At 35.9% G+C, this 21,737-nt stretch overlaps 1 protein-coding gene across 2 annotated transcripts; it reads right to left on the bottom strand.

Annotated features, from left to right (window-relative positions):
* Positions 1 to 5,717: 5,717 nt before the first annotated feature.
* Positions 5,718 to 12,913, bottom strand: LOC126715436 (uncharacterized). Of its 2 annotated transcripts, XM_050416035.1 has the most exons (4): positions 12,510 to 12,913; positions 9,725 to 9,815; positions 8,147 to 8,259; positions 5,718 to 7,141 (listed from the first exon to the last, which is right to left on the bottom strand). In XM_050416035.1, the coding sequence occupies exon 4, from the start codon at positions 7,064 to 7,066 to the stop codon at positions 5,975 to 5,977; it is 1,092 nt and encodes a 363-aa protein (XP_050271992.1). In that variant the 5' UTR covers positions 7,067 to 7,141; positions 8,147 to 8,259; positions 9,725 to 9,815; positions 12,510 to 12,913; the 3' UTR covers positions 5,718 to 5,974. The 2 variants fall into 2 exon arrangements, with proteins under 2 accessions (XP_050271992.1, XP_050271991.1); XM_050416034.1 differs by lacking the exon at positions 8,147 to 8,259.
* Between the last annotated feature and the right edge of the window lie 8,824 nt (positions 12,914 to 21,737).

Here is a 21,737-nt window from a genome sequence, read left to right on the forward strand (position 1 = left end):
CAAAAGACTTGACTTTTAGAGCTCTAAGAACATTTACCAAGACCTCCAAGTCCCATGAAGGACTGTTTTGGTCATTGACAGACTCTTAGTCACCCTCAATAATGATCTTACAGGAAGCCCCTCTGACATAAAAACTTGGAGACCCCATAAAATAGCCAATTAGCCATTGCTTTAGCCACTGTGATGGACTGCAAATTGGAATTTTCTTGGTCCATCCTGTTAACATTCTTCCATTCCAATCACTAATGGTTTTGGAACTGTTATATAGTGGATTTTGATTGAGATTGTGATATCTCTGACAGACAAACAGTGCCATTCTTGAGGAAAATCTTGATTCTCAATTGCCATATATAATCTATGATGACTGCTGCAAGAATTAGAGCAAACTAATCCCTTCCCATATATAATCTTTTTATTTTTTTTATTTTTTATAATTCAATAGTTACAATGGGGTGAGGCGATTTGAACTTTGAATATTTTTATTAGAAATACCAAAATGTGCCAACAACAGTTGATTTACAAGGCTTTTGACTTGCCAAATACAATCTTAAGCTGCCTTTTTTTAGTTACAACCCTGACCAGCCGATTAGGCTGAGGTTCCACTAGAAGGAATTTTCAAATTGTCATTGATGGATTTGCAATTAGTATTTAGTACGTGTCAATGTATGATCCTTGCCAATAAGTCTGTACATTACTTTCAACGCCTTAACGCTTTTTCATTTTTATTTTTTGTTTTGAAGGAGACTAAAACTTAACACTTGATTACCCGTTTGATATAAAATTTGTTTTTGATTTCATATAACTTTTTAAAATCTCAAAGTTATAAAAAAAGAAAAGATTTTTAGGAGAATAAGATAAAAATAAAAATGTAGATGAATATGCTATTTGCACTTGGTTGTTGTTGATGCCCAATTTTGCAAATCCATATCCAAAAGCCATGAGAAAGAAAGCCCAATGAAAAACAAGGCCCAAAGGCCCACCAAGAAGACCAAAGAGCAAGAGAGCTCCAAAGAAAGAAGTGCAAGGAAAAGCAATCTACAACAAAACGCAAATCTGCAGCAGAATACAGTTCCCTGGCAGAATGGCTTCGGCAGATGAAGATAAATTGGGCCCAAGACCTTTTGATCCAGTTAACATTATCTAGTCCACAAAGGCCAAATCCTTTTGTATAAAAGATAGGCATGAGAACTAAAATGAAGAAACACGGTGAAAAGAAACAAGGAGTTGCAGGAAGTGTCAGCAGCAGGAATCACGTGAAGGAAAGAAAAGCCAAACCAAAGGAAAATGACAAACGTAATAGGAAACGCGTGAAGAAATAAAACAAAACACGCAGCAGACCAAAACAGAACTAATCTGCTACGGCAGGAACGGCATGGCAGACAAACACAGAAGATAGCAGAGCAAACACAGAAAGGCCAGGGCACCACCAACCTGTACCCAGCCAATACAAGGGAGGTGGGCCCATGGTCAAGAGGATTCAGAGGGCGTGGTTTGGTGGTGGGGGGAAAAGGGGGTCTATATTTGGTTTCCTGCCATAACTTCTTTTGGGAAAGATATCTTGCTGGGATGATATCTTACCTAAAAGAAGTAATAAATGATTGGGACCATATGATGCATGCCATAGAGCTAGGTAGTGAGGTAGAGGTATACAGCAGGAACAAACAAAAGGAAATATTGTTGTGAAATGAGTAGCGTTGCAGCAGACATGTACTGAGCAATGGCAGGGGCAACCAATGGGTGAGTGGGTAATCTTGAAAGGATGCTCACAACAAACCAAAAACAATTGGTAAAGCCCTAAGGGTAAAAGGGAGAAATCCCATTGAATCAGTTGGCTATAAAAGGAAGGTAACCACGGCAGATTAAAGGGACCGAATGGAAGAGGAAAAAAACAGGGGAAGAGGAAAAAAACAGGGAAAGAGAGAAAAACACTAAAAGAGAGAGACCCAATGGAGGGAAGGACTTAAGGGAGGAAAACCCATGGTAAGAGGGTAGTAAGCATCCAGAGAGAGGTACCCAGGAAAAGGAAAGACCAAAAATGGGGAACAACACACGGCAGGAGAGTAGTAAGAAACTAAGAGTAAAGAAAGAACGTAGAAAAAGAAAGAAAGTGGTAAAACAAAGAGAGAAAATACGGCAGGAATAGGGGCATGCATCAATAGACCATCTTTTCCCTCCCTCTTAGCAAACCCACTCTTTGAAGTCTCCAAAAGTAATAGCTAGTAGCCATTTAGGCCTATTCTCCAAAATGCACAACTTTTATGGCAGGAGCCTATGACAAGGTTGTTCAAGTTGGGGTTTGGGTTCTTTCTTGGTTCACTTATCCTATGGGAAGATTCAATACTTGATTTTGATTGCAAATATATTTTATTTCTCTCATTATAAATTATATCTGCTGTATTTAGTCATCCTGCCGTAACACGTTTTTATCACGTCTGCTGCGTCAGTTGTCCTACTGTGGTATCTTTACTTTTTGTACTAGTTATTATGCTGTAGCACCTTTTCATTATATGTACCGTGTTAGCTATTATACTGCTAAACCTTTCCTGCAAAAGCTTTCTTTTTTATTTGTTATTATGTGTTTCACTGTTGACACAAACTAATCATTATCCTGCCATGAGTATATATATACATATATCTTGTTTCTCATGTTCTGCAAAATATATTTTATATATGTATGTATATATTTGAGAATATGCTAACCCATTTAAACTAACATTTGTTTGATGGGTATTTTCTTTGGGTTTTAGATTTGTTTATGTGCAGGAAGTAGAAAAGTATTTCTGCAGTACAAACGGAGAGTAGTCATTCACATTGCAAAAGGCTTTACTGCACGACAGACAGCTTTAAAGTACGGCAGATAGCTTTAAAGCACCGCAGACAGCTTTAATGCACAGCAAACAACTTCAATGCACAGCAGAAAGCTTTACTGTACAGCAGGAAGCTTTATCGCACAGTAGAAAGTTTTGCTACATAGCAAAAAAGTCAGTCCTGCGGCAGAAACTGGAGAAAAGTCAGTCCTGCGGCAGAAACTGGAGAAAAGTTCCTTCTGCGGCAGAAACTGGAAAAAAGACAGTCTTGCGGTAGAAACTGGAGAAAAGTTCCTTCTACAGCAGAAACAGAGGATAGGCACCACGTTCTGCCTGCCGTAAGCATGCCCCTAGCAGACGAGACATAGTTTACACACAAGCCGGACCAAATTGAGTTGCAGTTGGACCGGTCCCAACTCCCTTACTCAAAATACTCGAGCCCAATACCGCAGGAGGCAGCCCAACCCACTTTAACCACAAAAAGGCCCACTACAGTTGTCCAATCTATAATTACTTAAAAGGATTGGATAAAATTATTTTAGCTAAATAATTAACTAATTAACTAAAGAATCATGGTATATTTAAGAAATAGAAACTTGCAAGGAATATAAGTAATCGGTTTTTCGGCATACCTCTCTTGGCCTAAACCGATGATCACACAAGAGTTTTGAGATCGTTCTACGCTGTCTAGAGCCAGCCTTCACGCAAACCAGCTATTCAAACACATTCTAAATTCCAGTTTGTATAATCCACAAACCAAAAATGTTTTTCCGACAGTGTTACACACTACTAAAGTGATGCAAACATAATTCATAACCTAAGAGCCTCACAACACTCTGTAAACACTATGAGAAATGCAGAATTCATTCACTGTTCAATGGGTACCACTCTTGGTGTTTATATAGACACCACTCCATTAATATTGAATTGGATAGTGGATTTAGTGGGGTAGAGTAACGGTCTAAACCATTATTCCATAACTCTTGGATATTATAATTATCCTGAAATATACAAAAGGACATGCCCACTTTGGGTGTACATCCATATTCTTTTCAGTTTCTAATAGTATAAATGAAGGAAAGTTTTAGTGAAGAGAGGAGTGTAGCTTGAAGTAGGAGAAAGAAAACTGAAAAAGCTAGTGAATATTTTACACTTCCAAAAATCCACATGACATGAAATATGAAGTTGCCTTGATATAGGATCTTAGCAGTGATATATCCCTTGTGTTTGATGGCATAACCTAGATAAATAGCACAAATGAGAGCGCGAATTCTAACTTATTTTTTGTGCTCATGGGGTTGGAGAAAGACAAAAGAGACATCCATTTACTATGCGGAAGGCATAATCATGAGGGCTTCCATAAAGAAATTGGAAAGGAGATTTATTGAGTGAAAAAATTTAATACCACAAATTATTACACAATTTTCTTGTTACAACTGTGATGTGGTAGAGTGTGAGTGATGAAAAAAAAATAGTAGATTTATGTGTAAATAATAGATAACCATTTACAATTTACCATGTCAGAATTGTGGCAAAAGTTATAGAATAATTTGAGATACCATTTGTTGCAAGATTTCAAAATAAAGGAACTCTTCAACAGTACAAGAAAATTTGAGTGTGAACCATGTCATAAAAGTCTTGATAAGCTATTTACATATATAAACTTTGTGAAATCCAATCTATGTTGTAATGTCCATGTGTAATGAGAAAAGTCAACAACAAATATAATGAAGTAGCAAGAAGCGCCCATAGTGGTAGTAGGTGCAGGCCCTAAATAACAAAATGTACAAGATTAAAAGGAGCTATGGAAATAAAGTCACCATTACTAAATGGTAAAGTGGTTTGTTTGCCAAATTGGAATTGGCAATGAATAAAATCAAAAGACTCTAATTTGAACTGCCTTAATTGACCACTAGAGGCTAAATGATGAACCCATTTAGAAGAAGCATGACCTAGACCCGAATGTCAGAGGCTCAAGTAGAAGGTAGAAACAACTAGGCTAATTGAAATATGAAGAGAGGAAAGCTTGGATATGGACTCAACAGGTATGCTTTCACTCGAACCATTTTTAGAAGATCAAGGTCGGTCCGCGGTTCAAATTTATGATCTATCCCAAGCTGACTCGTCTGCAGATTTTGCATAATACAACATTTATTAGAAAGAAAGAAAAAAATCTATTAAACACTAGAAGAATTTTTTTTTTTTAAAGTTCCTAAAAAAAAGAGTGATGATATTGTTGGGTCCAAATGAGAACCAGTAAAAACTTGCCATAATAACAGTTTGAAAAAATATTGTAAAATAGTTTAATTGTAGCATTACTCATTGACCACTAACCATTGACCATGTCATCGATGACAGTTGAGCATGCCACCTTGCCCTACTAGTAATTGTGATACAATAGAATCATTTTTTTTTCCCTTCCAAATTTTTTTTCACACAAGTTGTTTAGCTCGATCAGATTCAATGTTGTTGGCTCACACAGATTTTGCTCCCTTAAAGCAGGTGGGTCAGGCGTAATTGCATTCTGGATACATTTAGATTGCCTAATAAAACTGGTGTCGTGTGTCATTTTCTTCTTCACATTGATGATTTGGATTGTGCATGCCATTCAAAATGTCTCTCTTTCACCTGCAAGGGCTTATAAGCTTTCAATTTCAAGCAACACTGATGTTATCCAAAATGCACTTATGCCCAAAACCTTGACATTTAGCAATTAGCATACCTGAGCAAAAACTGATAATGTTGTGAGAAAAGACCAAAGAAAATTTTGAGAGTATCCCATCTAGGAACAGATTAAAAAGTGAAACTACAGAAAAGTATACCTAATAAAATAAGCACACACAAGTTTAGTGTTGATTCTGTTGAAGAAATTGAAAGGATGTGATTCCTGTAAAAAAAAAAAAAAAAAAAAAAAAACCACTTGAATATTACTTAAAAATGATTAACTTTACAATTTTCAACAAGCTTAAAGTTTGGGAAAATGGTAGATTATCAAAGAGCATTTATAAGAACACAACAAAAAGGAGTGAACGCTACAATTTTCACATCTCAGGCAGCTTTCAGGCACTGAAACCTCTTTATGAAAAAAAAAAAAAAAAGAGCAGTGGAATCCTAAAGTTCCATACTATACTTTCTAATCCTTTTATTTTTGGGCTGGCCAAAAATCTTCATTCTGGAGATCTTAAACAGCCTCCTGGGAGAAGGAACCTATAGTTATCTGCATTCTCTATCAAGTAAGCAGGAAGATGGACTGCAGAACATGAACTAGGGATTGGCCCCATCTTTTTAAACAACTCCTGAAAGGTGTATTCTTCGGGTAGCATATCAAAGAGATCATCTCCCTGGCAAATGAGGTTCTGGATTCTTGAATGGTCTAAAAAATCCCTCCGCTTCACACGATCTGCATGGCTATAAGCAGTCATCTTAAACACAAACTCCTGAATATGCCGAAAACAAAAGCTACAATGCCATCCTGCATCAGACAATATTAGATCAGTTTGGCGTGAATGCCGGTAAAGGGTGCGTGGGTGAAAGACGTGGGCTGTGGCACGCCAGCTGCTGTAGTCCACAGGGAACTCGAATGAGTACATGTAGTGCCTGAACTCAAGATGCATTACTGGTGGAATCCCATCACACCATTGCAGTAGTTTCACAGTATGTGAGCTTGGTATCTCATCGGTATCTGATATGATGAGAATGTCACCACTGGATATCCCTGCAAGCCGAAGTAATCCATTCATAGCAGCACGTTGCTTAGACTCAAGTGCAAATGGGTCTTCACGTGATCCATGAGCTGCAATTCGGCCAGAGAATACATCATGGACAATCTTCCCCTCAGCAAAAGCAAACCGGGTCTGATTTGAAGCAAAGAATAGAGGTTTGGGGATGCCGGTGAAAGTGGTATTGGACTCAAGGATGACAAATTTTGTGACTAAGGAATGAAGCTCACGCCACCTGATCTCCAGTATGTCCAGCTCATTGCTGAAGATGATGGCATCATAAACTTGGCGGGGTTCAGAGCGTACAGACCAGCCATGGAGGCGGCAAAGGTGGTCCATTGATACATTTTCAGCATAATAGTGTGAAAGGCGTTTGAAGGGTGGTGGAGGATTGTCCCAAAGTGGTCGGAAAAAATATGATATTTTCTGGCCGTAAGTGAAAATTCCAACCATAGAAACAGGAATAATTATCAAAAGTATGATGAAAAGGAACCTAGGTGGTGGTCGTCGGTAGGTGAGGCGGAGAGGTCGTGGTGCCATGCTTTGAAGGGGGAATAATTTGGAAAAGAAGTACTCAACTAAAAGAAAAATCAAGGCTCTTCCAATCTTGGTCACCTGTATAAAAACAACATCTATGTTAGAGTTTATAATCAGCATTAGGAAATGTGAATAAAGAGGAAAATGCCTACAGAATGAACTTTTTAGCTCAATCATGTTCAATCATCTAAGCAGAAGTAATCCCTTCCCCAAGACGGACTGAATATTTACATCAAATTGATATTCCTGCATCCTAGACAGCCAAATGATTAAGATCCTGCATAAAGCTTACTGGCCATTGTGTGTTTCATTTGAAATTGGTATACAGAATAATAATCGATTAATACATTGCTTAAAATGCCTCTCATCTTTTCATTAAAATGAGACCTGTGTCTACAAGGAAGACCATTTTTTCTCATTTATTACTTATTAGTAATAGGCAATCCAGAAATCTGTAAACCGTTGACCAATATTTAGATGCATCACTCCCTACCCAGTGGTCCTCTGCATTTTCTGTTTTTTTGCATGAGCATGCATGTTTGTTTGGCATAACATACAGCTTGATTTGCATAGTTATTTTGTTGGTAGGGTTGGAAACTGAAATCAAGTCCATCCCCAGCCTATTTCCATATCCCCAGAGCCAAGGCGAGGGTTCCAAATTTTGGGTTTAACATATATGAAATAACTGTAAAAGGGAGAAAATATAATAGCAGACATTCTAAGAGCAAAGCTGAACAGGAACCTCTACGAAATGGTAGAACATTTTGGTTATTCTTTATAGTATATATGCTTAAACAAGTATGGTGATATGAAGCTTTAGCTTCATCTAATGATAGATATCGTTCATTTTTGGGGAATCTAGATAGATCCTAAATCTCCTTGCCCATGAGAAGATGAATAAACAATTTTGCCACCAGAAGCGAATGACTGTTTCATTTTTGATGACCTGAAGTCTATTAATTTATTAGTGATATTCATTATATTGATTCTTCCCTTTCCCACGGAGAACAGATAATGTAATTCTTATTTTAACTTTAGAAAGTTCCTGTTTGACTTTATTGATTGCAAAAATAATACACCAACCTGAATGCACACAGTTCAGCAAGCTAGAACTATCCATTCAAAGAAAATCCTTCTCAACCTTGCACTCCTTATGAATTATTGATAGTGTTCCAAAGTTTCTCTTGGCAAGCCTCCTATTATGTTAAAAACATTTTGAGATTAGTGTAGAAGGTAGTGTTAAGCGTGTGGTTGTGCATAGAAATGACTGATTTGAGGTAGCCAAGCCTCCTAAGAATTAGAGAGTTTAGAGAAAAAGAAGAAGGAAACTTGATTATCATTTTTTTACGAGTTCTTTGTACACTGAGGAGATTCTATTAAAGCAAGGCTGCTTGAGTATAACTGTCATAACTTACAATTTGTTACTAACACCCCCTAACTGTCTACTAACTAATATATATATATATATATATATATATAAACCTGTCTATTAACTAATCACAAGTCTATTCTAATCAGTAACAATTGAGCACATGGCTGACTTATTGGATGCTGAGATCATGAAGCAATCTCATCCTGACTACCTGATCTGCCAGATAACCAAAGCAACCTAGGAAAATCTTAACTTCTAACTGACCTAACACCTGGCACAGCCTTGAACAATACAATAGAAGGTAGTGTAGGTGTTATACTTTAACATATTATTCTAGATGGGCAATGATATAATTATGTACCAACTGAAAGTTTGTGCAATTACAAACTGCAAATTAGGGTAAGCACAAAATGCTCATTTTTACTAGTTTTTTTTTTTTGTCATCTAAATCTAGTCTCTACCCTATTTCCTGTGACTAACTGCATTAGATAACAAACAAAATCTTTTCCATGTCACTGGTTTAAATTATCCTCAACTTGCATCCAAGTATGCAAAGTCTTAAATCTTTCTTTACCTAGGCTATTCATGATTTTTTTCATTAATAGTCAAAATATATTGATCTTGACAAATTTCAGTCATACTTTCCTACTAGCATATGCACTTAATATTATGATTACTTTTATAAAAGTTTATGATTATGTCAGCACCCTTTGTTCTCAAATTAGATTTATAGCATGTTGTATCTCTCAATTGTTAATAGGATAATTTTTCAGAATTAGATGATTGCGCATACCATTGGAAACATTACTTACACTAAACATCACTGCCGATAGATGTAAAAACAATAAAGGTAATCATAACAAATGAGAGATTATTAATGAGACACACCAAAATACAATAAAAATCAAAAGACATCATTGATAAATCAAAAGAGATTATACACATCTCACTCAAGGAAGTCTCTAAAATTCATAATAGTTGATTCATTCATAGTGACTAAACTTTATGCTAGCCCTCAACCTATCACAACCCTCCTTCCGGGCTTGGGACCGACTATGAACAAAATACATGACACTAAGTATAGACACAGGTGGAGTTAAGGGAATCTCTAACATCATGATCCAAATTATCAAAAGTGATGATTGCACAATTGGCATTATTAGAACCATCCCTTTTTTAGATTAATTGAATAAAAATACTCATAAAGACCAAACTTCCAATCTACTTCTCACAACTGCAAAGATAAGTGCTGTATTAAAGATTAATATGAGGTATTATTCCCAACCAACCTGAACCATATGATTGACTCATGGTGACCAAGCTACTTGATCTGCTTATTACCAGTGAGGAATAATCTCCATAAGAGATAAAAAGTTACCCCTGAAACACAAGCAGCAATCCTATCAGATTATACATGACTACGTCGAAGTTCAATCATGAATACAACAAAGTATTTTATGCAAGTTGATTAATCTTGAAACCAAAAAGAAGAGTAAAAGGAAGACACTCCTTCAATAGCCATACATCAACTCAAAATTTCTATGCGGATGTGATTCTTAGCGAACCAAGTAATGAGGAAGAAGCAGAAAGAGCTGTATAAAAGGAAATATTTTACTTGACATGGTTAATAAAGCTTTGGAAGGTTTTTTTTTTTTTTTTTTTTTTTTGTTTTCCAAAGCATCAAAACATTTCTAGAAACTGAAGACCTCATATCATTATGGATTATCTCTCTCTCTCTCTCCCTCTCTCACAGAAATATTTTGCTGTCTATTTTATTAACAAAGAATCCTTCGAAGTTGATCCCCATCTTTATGTTTGGGTACAGAGGATTGCACATATGTGGCCGTGCACCCCTTATTGGACACTCAAGTAGAGTGCTACATAAGAGAGAGGACAAATCCTACCAAATCCTAACCCATTCCTTAATAAGAAAACATGGCTTAAATTATAATAAATACCATTGTTGGCAAGGAAAGAAAAAATTTTCAAAAACAAACAATTGTAATAACAAAGTGTTTAAACCCCAGATGAAATTGTGAATGGTTCTTATAATTAACAAAATTATCTTTTAAAATAAAAGGATAGGCAAGCTCTTCTTATGGGAAATGTTAAACTTGTTTAAAGAGTTTAAATGAAACATAAGAGCCTTTAGATTACAGTCATATACATTTCCATATTAAATATATTGAATTTTTTTGTTCATAGTAGTTATATAACTTCAAAAGCACTGGGGTTTACAAAAACTTTATTGAATACAACAATGTATTTTATGCAAGTTGATTAATCCAGAAACCAAAAAGAAGAGGAAAAGGAGAAGACACTCCTTCGATAGCCATACTCACTGAGTGTATTAAATAGATTTACATGAACTTTAATATCAACTCAAACTTTCCATGCAGAGGTGATTCTTAGCGACCCAAGTAATGATACAGGAAAGGAGCAAAGTGTATTACATAGAATTACACAAACTTTAATATCAATTCAAACTTTCCATGCAGAGGTGATTCTTAGCAACCCAAGTAATGATTCAGGACAGGAGCAAAGTGTATTACATAGATTTACATGAACTTTAATATCAACTCAAACTTTCCATGCAGAGGTGATTCTTAGCGACCCAAGTAATGATTCAGGACAGGAACAAAGTGTATTACATAGATTTACATGAACTTTAATATCAACTCAAACTTTCCATGCAGAGATGATTCTTAGCAACCCAAGTAATGATACAGGACAGGAGCAGAGTGTATTACATAGATTTACATGAACTTTAATATCAACTCAAACTTTTCATGCAGAGATGATTCTTAGCAACCCAAGTAATGATAAATGACAGGCGCAAAAGGAGCTGTATAAATTTCCATATAATGTTGCCTAATATCCAAAACCAGAATGCATCCGAAGCAACAACCAATTAAATGCCACTAATTAAAAAGGGAAATATTTGACTTAACATGATTACTAAAGCTTTGGAGGATTTTTCTTTTGAAAAAAAAAAAAAAAAAGCATCACAACACTTCTAGAAACTGAAGACCTTATATCATTATGGATAAAACTCTCTCTTTAGCAATAGTTTTCTCTGTCCTTGAGATTAAACAAAGTTCTTCCTTTAGAGTGCTGCATAAGTGAAAAGACAATCCAGCCAAATCCTAACACATGCAATAATAGGACAACATGGTTTGAAGTCTAAAAAGTACCATTGTTGGCTAGGAAAAAAACAATTTTCAAGAGCAAAAAAAAAATTGTAATAACAATGTGTTTAAACCCCAGATAAAATTGTGAATGGTTCTTAACTTCTTATGATTATCAAAATTATCTTTTAAAATAAAAGAATATGCAAGCTCTTCCTTTGGGAAATGTTAAATTAACTCAGAATCTAACCTTGCTTAAAGAGTTTAGGAAGAAACATAAAAGCCTTTAGCTTATAGTATTATATATTTCCATATAATCTAAATATAGAATTTTTTTTGTTCATAACAGTATCGGTCCCTGGAATTCATATAAACTGGGGTTTAATTCAATGAACCACCCCCCGGGTAACACAAACACACACACACACACACACACAAAGAACCACTGTGATTTGGATAACCAATATGACAAGCTGGAATTGGTTCTATTCAAAAGTGTGTCAAGCAATTTCAACGTAAAATTCAACATATGGATCTCAAATTTGTTACAAATTGCTTAATGCATGGTTTTTTTTTTTTTTTTTGATAGGCTTAAAGTATGATAATTAAGCTCAAAGCGCAAGGCATATGCATCCAATTTATAAAATTAAAAAATAAAATAAAAATAAATTTAATATCTTTGGAAGGTATCCAAACATTGATCAAGATGTATTTAATGCCTAATAATTTTTTTTTAAAAAATCATTATTAACAATTATTACAACATGTAATCCCCCAAATGGAAACTGGGGGTAGGAACAAACAAGGAATGAATTTGAAACTTGGAAACACAAAATCAAAACGTAAAATTGTTCAACCATAAATGCAAGCCATACTTCAATAAATACCAAAAGGGTACCGAAAATTACGCAGTGAAAATGGTTTTGCTTTGTTTTTATATATATACCTTTTTGAAGCTGCAGAGGCCTTGTGATTGGCCCTGAATGCATTCCCGCCAGCTCCACACAAACACAGAGATACACAAACACAGAGAGAGAGAGAGAGAGAGAGAGAGAGTGTGTTAAACTTAGTATAAGATAAAGAGAGAGAAAAAGATGAACAGAGATGAGAGAAATTCGGGGGGAGAGAGAAGTGAAGAGTGAACCGCGGAGTTGATATGAATTGGTGGAAAAACACTAAGTTTCTCCACAGTTGCGCTGCTAAGGTTTTTGCATTTCAAACCAATGAAGATCAAAAATAGGCGTCAAGCGCGGATGATTACAATGCTGTTGTTGTTTTTCTTTTTCTTTTTTGGTCGTGTTGAGAGTGACGTGTTTGTCATTAATTGGGTTATGTTTCGTGGTGTCTTAGTTTACTGTAGAGAGGCAATATGACTGGGAAAGGTTTTAAGTTTTGATTCCAATGTTGTTGTTGTTGTTGTTGTTGTTGTTGTTGTTGTTGTTTTTCTTTTCTTTTTTTTGTCGTGTTGAGAGTGACGTGTTTGTCATTAATTGGGTTAAGTTTTAAAGTTAGTGAGCTTTAATTAATTAATAAAAGAGATCATCGTATATTCGAGTTCGTGATCGTGTCCGTCCAGCGTGCTAGTTGACCTTGTTTCTGTTTCGTACACATCACATATTCACATGGCCCTCATCGCCAATGTCTTTATAATAATAAAGTGGGTTATATGAATAATTAATATTATCTTTGAAGTCCTAGGTTTTTTTTTTCTCAGCAAAAAAAATTATTATATTTGAAGTCCAATGTTTTTATTATGAATTTATGATAACCCATAGTCTTCTTAATTCGTAGTAGTAAGTTTACCACAATTATTTTCACAATTTTATCACAATTTATTTGCGTGACAATTTGTAAGTAGCGAAATTGTGGATTCATATGGATCCATTATTTTTGTTCCACCACTTACAACTCGCCATGAAGATAAATTATGAAAAAAGTTGTAAAAATAATTATGGTAATAAACTTACTCTCAGACTAGGAGGGTCATTAATTCTTTGTTTTTCAATAGAAGAAAGTCAAAAAACTCATTTAAGGACTATGCTAAACATTCTCAAAAAAAAGGACTATGCTAAAAGTCCGTTTGAGTTATGGGTTAACTTCTTTTTTCTCGCTGGTAGTCAATTGATGAAATGACTTATGAGTCATTTGCTTTGAACATTTGTAAAGACTTCAAACATAAGACAATTTACAATTACTCCTACTTAATACCCTATTAATAATTAATTAACAAACATATTAAAATCATGAAATTTTTATTGATTCTTGGATCATCATCAACTTATGGAAGATCTTACCTTAGTATGATCATAAATTGACTTTAAAATCAACTCAAACTTTCCATGCAGCCCAACAAAGCACATCCATTATAAGAATATCTGCTTTGTTGGGCTTAGTTATGGCTCGTTGTTCCCCAAGTTTTTTTGGTTTGAGGAAAACTTAAAAGTAAAGTGCAACAGTGCCTTTTTCACTTCTTGTAATTCCTTTTCGGACCTTACACCACAATCTTACATTATTGCCTTTTAAATTTTTACAATTTTTTTTATAAAAAAAAAAATCTAAAATCCTAATTAGAATTAGTAGTCAAAAGATGTCTGTTTTCTTTGGCATAAGTTTGGGTTTAGAATGATTTGTTCTTTGACCTATGATCAATATTGACGTATATAAGATTAGGTAATAAATCAATATATTAGAATTCAAAAGAAAAAAAAAATCAATATTAGAAAGTGGCTAGTTTTTTTCTCCTAATAAAATCAAAATTATAATAGTACCTAAATAAAAATAGACGTACTAATAATAGTATTCTTAGTGGTGGCCATGTTTGTAGCTCTAACCCACTCAAAGAAAAAAAAAAGTAATATAAGTATATAACTCTAACAATTCACATAACAACATAATAGCTCTTACTAAAATCATCACCTTCCCTTCTTTTTACCCAAAATATAAAAATAGTGTAAGTTTATGAGGCCTGTTTGGGAAAGAATTTAAATACAATTTTTTGTTTTAAAAACTACAAAATGGTGGGTCTCACATTTAAATCTATTGTTTGGTTGATGTTTTCTAAATACCATTTTCAGAAAATTGTTTTCTATTTTTCTGGATGATGTTTTCAAGATACATAAAGCCTGATTGGTAGGATGATTTTTATTTTTGTTTTCAAAAAAATATAAATACAATTTTCAAAAAATTGAACTTGAAACTAGTTTTCACATAATAATTTTTATATTTTACGTGTTTGGCTCCTACTTTTAAGTTCAATTTTCAAAATACTAAAAATTAAAAATAATTGTTTGGGAGACAATTTCTATTTTTGAGATTTTAAAAATATATATTTACAAAAAGTAACATGTAGAATCTGTAGATTACTTTTTTTTGTGTGAATAATGATAAGAGAATAGAGCTTGTGGGGCCTGAAATTCGAAATCCCAGCCCAATTCACATTAAAGGCCCAAGGCCCAAGCCGAGGAGCCCTACTGCCGATGACGTATGATGAAAGCCCCTTAATGGCCCAAGAATGTGGCCAAGGACGATCTCACGCTCAACACCTCACAAAGCGCCTGAAAAAAATGACAAACTCAGTACAAGAGCAGTACAAACGAGAAAGCTGCCAACACCACAATGTGGAGCCCAGCGCCTGACAAGCCCATACTCCATACCATGCTATCCAGCTTTTCCCAACCACTCTGACGTATGGATTGATAGGACGAGTAATTATCCCCAAACAAGGAAAAACTGACACGTAGATGGATAACGGGAAGTGAATACTAGTATAAAAGGGAAGGAGAGCTAAAAAAGGGGGGGATTCTAAAAAAAAAAAAAAAAGAATGGTGAGAATGGGACGCTCCTCGGATTAAGTCCGAGGAGTCAAATCCTTCAAGCTATATTGATGTAAAGCTCAGCTATTTAGGCCAAACCTACCTTTGTATGTGCTCTCATAAAATCAGGACCAGGCCATTGCCCTGCGTCCAAGGTCATGCCTTTCCAAACCCACTCTCTACAAATCATATTGTTCGGGCCCTTTACATATGAGCCCAACGTGGTCGTTAAAAATCGTGTCCCTACAGAGCTCATCATGTTTTATTTTTTATTTTTTATAATGATAAGTTTCAAATTTGAAGGGTAGGAAATTCTTTTTGTGATAAAGATAAACTCTTTAATTTAAGAGATAAAAAAGTTTGGACAAATATGTGAGGTACACTGTTTTCAATTTACTTACAACTATGTCGTTAAAAACATTTTTTGTATCCTAAAAACATCCCCTTAGCTGTTTTCAAAATCATGTTCTAAACCAAGAAAATAGGATACAGTTTTTTGAAAACTGTATGTAGAAAATATTAGCCAAACAATAAATTCAAGTGTGGGACCCACTATTTTATAGATTGCAAACAAAAAAAGTATGTTTAAATACTCTTACCAAACAGGTCATAAAATGTTTTTAATAGCATAGTTGTAAATAAATTGAAAACAATAGACCCCATAGATTTGCCCAAACTCTTCCATCTCTTAAATTAAGAAGCTTATCTTTATAAAAAAATATTCTCACGCTTCAAATTTGAAACTTATCCGTTATCATTATAAAAAATTAGCCTTTAAGTACGCATATTGCGCATGCTCAGAGACTCTTTTTTTTTTTTTTTTTTAGTAAAGGATAAATTTTAGAGACAAGCACTAACTAAATTTTCTTTTCTGAACGTGTGCTTGAAAGTGATGTAGTGATATAGATAAAAGTTTGAATAGGAAAAATAAGACGAACGTGAGGAGAAAGAAGGCTAAATTTTAGGAGTTGTCTTGATTTTTAATTTCTTAAATTGTGTTGTTTTACTTTTATTGGATGAAAAAGGAATAAAAAAATGAACATGAAGGAAAAAAAATTATAAATTTTAGGAGGTCTCTTTTGAATTCAAAATGAAATTTGTTATTTGACATTTATGACTCTATTTCTTAGAAAAGTTACTCTTTATTAATGAGGGTATTTTTGAACTACAGAAAAGTCCAGTTCAAAGAGAGGAATTATCTTATAGATACTATAGATATAGATAGATAGATAAATGAAGCATATCATTATCCCAAAAAAAAAAATACACGTTACTTTATGTAATTAAAAAAAAAAATCAAAAGTATAAATAGTCTCCTAAACACCATATATATATATATATATATATTTCTCAATATTTTGAAAATTATTCTTAAAAGTGGGAGGCATACACATATAATGTAAAAATTATTGTAATATTTGAACACTAATTTCAAGTTTAATTTTTAAAAATTATTTTCATACTATTTTAAAAGCAAAAACAAAAATCCTACAACCAACCTGGCCATGAATTTGCGAAATATCAGTCACCACTAAATTGGTCAGCAGAGTCAAGGTTGGTTCCAAAGTCTTCGTACATAAGCACCAGAGCCCAGAAGTCTTTCTTCGAATCAGGCCCATGTAGTCATTTATTACCCAGTTCAATTAAGGAAAAGACCCAAGTCCCAAAAAGTCCAAAAAGGGGTTACTTACTCGGGCCTATTGAGGAGCACATGCTGAGTAAATAGTACTGAAAATTTATTTTTTCTGGTCATATATAAAAGAAATTTATTTTTCTAAGAATCTATTTTTACCTTTATGGTGCTTTGGGTTAAGCAGTCAGCAGCACCATGAAATTTTCTTCAATTTACTAGGGAACCTCAACATATTTATGAGAATAGAGATATTGGCCAAACGTAAATTAGGTAATAATTTTTTACCCAAAAAACAGAATGAAAAGAATCATTACAATTTTATTTGCAATTATTAACTTAAATATGAACTTATTTAAAATAAAAAATAAAAATCGATAATTACAATGGGATGAGAGATTTGAACCTTAGACGTCTCCTCTGTTAAAAAAATGAAGACGTGTTAGTTGAATTTAAATATGAACTTGATGTGCCAAGAATTAGTGATTTCTTTATGACATATTGGGAAAAAAAAAAGTACAAGAGTATTTCTATTTCAATATGAACTCAGTCATAATAAAATTGAATCTATATTGAAGTTTGGGACAAATTTTTAGAGTCCGTTTGGTTGGAGGGTGGAAAAGTGAGAGAATATAGAGTCCGTTTGGTTGGAGGGTGGAAAAGTGAGAGAATAGAAAATGGTGAGAGGATAGAAAAGTGGGGGGATAGAAAAAATTTAATTTCCCTCCTTTTTGTTTGGTTGGGAGTGAAAGAGAAGTAGAATGGAAAAAGTGAGTTTGTATAAATTTACTCATATGCCTTTATTAAAAATGATGCCCAATTGAAACGAAAAAGTGACAAACAACCAAAAAAAATACAATCATCCAAATTTATTAAAAAATAAAAATCATGTCCAGAAAAAAATATCACATCTAAAAAAAAAAAAAAACAAAACAAACACTGTCACATCCGTGGCCCAAGGGAAAAAGAAGAAGAAGAAGGAAGAGGCAACATCCAGGAAAGCAAAAGAAAAAAAAATTATAACAAAAAACAAACACTTATTAAAACTAGAATTGAAAAAAAAAAAAAAAAAAAAAAAAAAAAAAAGAAGCAATGTACTGAAGCCCTAGTGCAAGTTGCACATGGGCATTTTTGTCATTTAGCCATCAAATTTTCCCCCACCAAGTTTTCTCCTCATTTTGGAGAGAAAAATTTTTGATGGGTCCGGGAAGAAAACATCTGAGCCCCCACCATCATTTTCTTCTCTCCCTTTCAACCAAACACCTTCCAAAAAGTTTTCCCTCCTTATTTTGTTTTGTTTTGTTTGTTTGTTTTGTTTTTTTTTTTTTTTTGTTTTTTTTTTTTTTTTTTTTTTTTTTTTTTTTTTTGGTTGTAAAATCCACTCTACCAAACACACTTACTCCAGGTTGGATGGAAAATGGAACTAGGGATGGAGCCATGTACTGGCCTAAGGCCCCCCAAGGTTTAAAAATAATAATAATAATGTATATATGTAGGGACACGATTTGTTTAACGGCCCATGAGTGACGTTGGGCTCGTATGCAAAGGATCCCAACAATATGATTTGTAGAGAGTGGGCTTGAAAGGCATGACCTTGGGCACAGGTGGACGGTTTTATCATGGCGTCTATGGAAATTCTTATATGGGCGGGCCTGGCTTAATTAGCTAAGCCTTCCATTGGTACGGGTTGTGGGACTCCGGTCCTCGGACGCTGTCCTAGGACCCTTATATCCTTTCCTTTTTCCATTTTTACCGGAGGAGAGCCCCCCTTTCCTTCTGGGGAGTTCTTCCTTTTATATCCGTCTTTCTTCTCCTCCTTCAAGTTCACGTGTAAGTCTCACCCTTTTTTCGGGGTGCAGACCTGTCCTGTCAACCCATACTCCAGTATGGTTTGGGATCGCTAGGAAAGTTAAAGGGTATGATTTAGAGCATGGACTTGTCAGATACAGTGCTTGGTATTATGATGTTGGTAGCTTTTTCTCTTACCCTGCCCCTGAACTCAGTTTCCTCCCTTCCTCAGGCATTTCGTGAGGTGCCGGGCAGGAGGTTGTCCTCGGCAATGGTTCTCCTCAGCGTGGGCCCTAGCCCCTGGGCCCCCATGTAGAATGGGCCTAGACCGTGAATTCACTAGCCCCACAATAGCCCTTCAAAATCCTGCTGCCCGACTTTTAGTTGGGGATGAGGATTTTGATAATGCTGGGCCCACATCACGACTCACTCAGCTTATGTACTTTCTGATGTTTGGGCTTTTTCCGTTTGCATAGGAGATGCACCGGATTAGGAGGCATTCCTTTAGTCTTTGGTCACGCGGTACCCTTTGACGTTCCAGTGTTCGAAATGCGCCTTCACGAGAATCCTTTAATCTTATGGTTGTAGGTGGCGTAGGGAATTGAGCCGAAACCATTTTGTCTGTAGCGTTCCTTGGGACTCTGCGTGAATTAAATGCCACCTCCTTATCTTTTAAATAAATAGGGTAGGAGGTTGCTCCACTTACACACAAATCCTTCAGTTTCCTCCCAAACCACAATCCTTCAGCCATAATCACAACTTCCATATCCGGTGTTATCCTCCCTTAGTATAATATGTTTGAGGCGCAGGTTGGGGTGAAGGAACTCCCTCCGCCACAGAGGCGCCGGGTCCTTCCGAGACTCAAGGTAGCGTGATCTGGGCATGGGAGGCACAGACTCAAGAAAATACTCCGTCTTAACAAAAGGGGAAATGGTGTTTCTCCTTCTTTTAGTCAAAATCCGAAGCAGGTTCTGGTCACGCCAGATTTTTGGTGTGTCAGAAGAAAGATTTTCCGCCATTAGCGCCGTCTTCCTTGTCGCAGGCAAATTTTGGTGTAGGCTCCTCAACTTCTGGCTCCCTGCACCTTTTCTTCAACAGTGCTGGCCTCAAGTTGGGTTCCCTGCACCTTTTCTTCAGCTGCGCCAGCCTGAAGCTGGGCTCTCTCTGCACCTTTTCTTCAATGGTGCAGGCCCCACGTTGGGCTCTTTTGCTGTCTGAGTTATGGGCATGTAAAAGTGTTGAGGAAGAACAAAGTCTTGAAGCAGCAGCCAACCTCTCCTCTGTACTACCTCCTCGGCTTTATCTTATTCTCTTGTATCATTCTTTTCGATTATGTAGTTAGCTTTAATATAAGCTGATTCCAGCTTTTCATTGTATGCTGTACTATTTCTTTGTTTTAATAAAAGGGAAATTTATTTACTTGTTTTGAATATTTTTCTTTTTTGCAACACTACTTTGTGAATGGATGTGCCCCATGTGTGTTTTCCTTCAATGATACTCAGAGCAGGAAACCTTGAAACATAATCCAACTAACTCTAATTTACCAACATTACCAGGCATAATAACGATAATTCGCAGTAAATTAAACTTAAGAAACTAACCGAGATAACAGCTGAATATTCCGTAATACATGCGAGGAAACCGTCCGAGAACGATAAACTCTAAATAATTCATCCGAGAAGATGGTCGAGCATCGAGGGACTTCGATTGTCTTTTTGGTAACATATTGCTCTATATTGCATCAATCCCTTTGGTATTGAGGATCTGAGAGCAGACTTGGGAACCCATGCAGTTTAGGGATTAACCCAATTGTTAATGAAGAGCTCTCTTCGGACGGATGTTAAGGTCCATGTAACGTAGTCTGTCTTGTAAGTAGTTGGATTCCCCAGAGGCTTGAGTCCGAGGACCATGCAAGGCCTTGGTTCTGTCCAAAACTTGTAGTTTTTCTTTTAAGTAGTTGGTTTCCCTAGAGACTTGGATCCGAGGACCATGCAAGGCCTTGGTTCTGTCCAAAACTTGTATTTTTTCTTGTAAGTAGTTGGTTTCCCCAGAGGCTTGGTTCCGAGGACCATGCAAGGCCTTGGTTCTGTCCAAAACTTGTATTTTTTCTTGTAAGTAGTTGGTTTCCCCAGAGGCTTGGGTCCGAGGACCATGCAAGGCCTTGGTTCTGTCCAAAACTTGTATTTTTTCTTGTAAGTAGTTGGTTTCCCTAGAGGCTTGGGTCCGAGGACCATGCAAGACCTTGGTTCTGTCCAAAACTTGTATTTTTTCTTGTAAGTAGTTGGTTTCCCCAAAGGCTTGGGTCCGAGGACCATGCAAGGTCTTGGTTCTGTCCAAAACTTGTATTTTTTCTTGTAAGTAGTTGGTTTCCCCAGAGACTTGGGTCCGAGGACCATGCAAGGCCTTAGTTCTGTCCAAAACTTGTATTTTTTCTTGTAAGTAGTTGGTTTCCCCAGAGGCTTGGGTCTGAGGACCATGCAAGGCCTTGGTTCTGTCCAACACTTGTAGTTGTTCATTTATTTATTTATTTTCCGAAGGTTAGCTCCTCGAACAAGGTGGGGGGAGCTAGCTTGATGTTTGAAGCACCTAGAATTGCCCATGCCATTGGCACTGCGAGGCGTAGCCCCTAGTGGAAATCTATGTCGGAGCAACAACAGCACGTCATTGGAAATGGAGGAGCCTTCACAAACGTCGCTGAAAATGTAGGAACCTTCACAGACATTTGCTTAACGGAGGCTCAACTCCACCGCCACCTGCGCCAATGCGCGAGCCTTTCCCACAGACGGCGCCAATTGTAGGGACACGATTTGTTTAACGGCCCATGAGTGATGTTGGGCTCGTATGCAAAGGACCCCAACAATATGATTTGTAGAGAGTGGGCTTGAAAGGCATGACCTTGGGCACAGGTGGACGGTTTTATCATGGCGTCTATGGAAATTCTTAT

This window comes from Quercus robur, chromosome 2 (genome assembly GCF_932294415.1).
Source record: "Quercus robur chromosome 2, dhQueRobu3.1, whole genome shotgun sequence".
NCBI lineage: Eukaryota > Viridiplantae > Streptophyta > Magnoliopsida > Fagales > Fagaceae > Quercus > Quercus robur.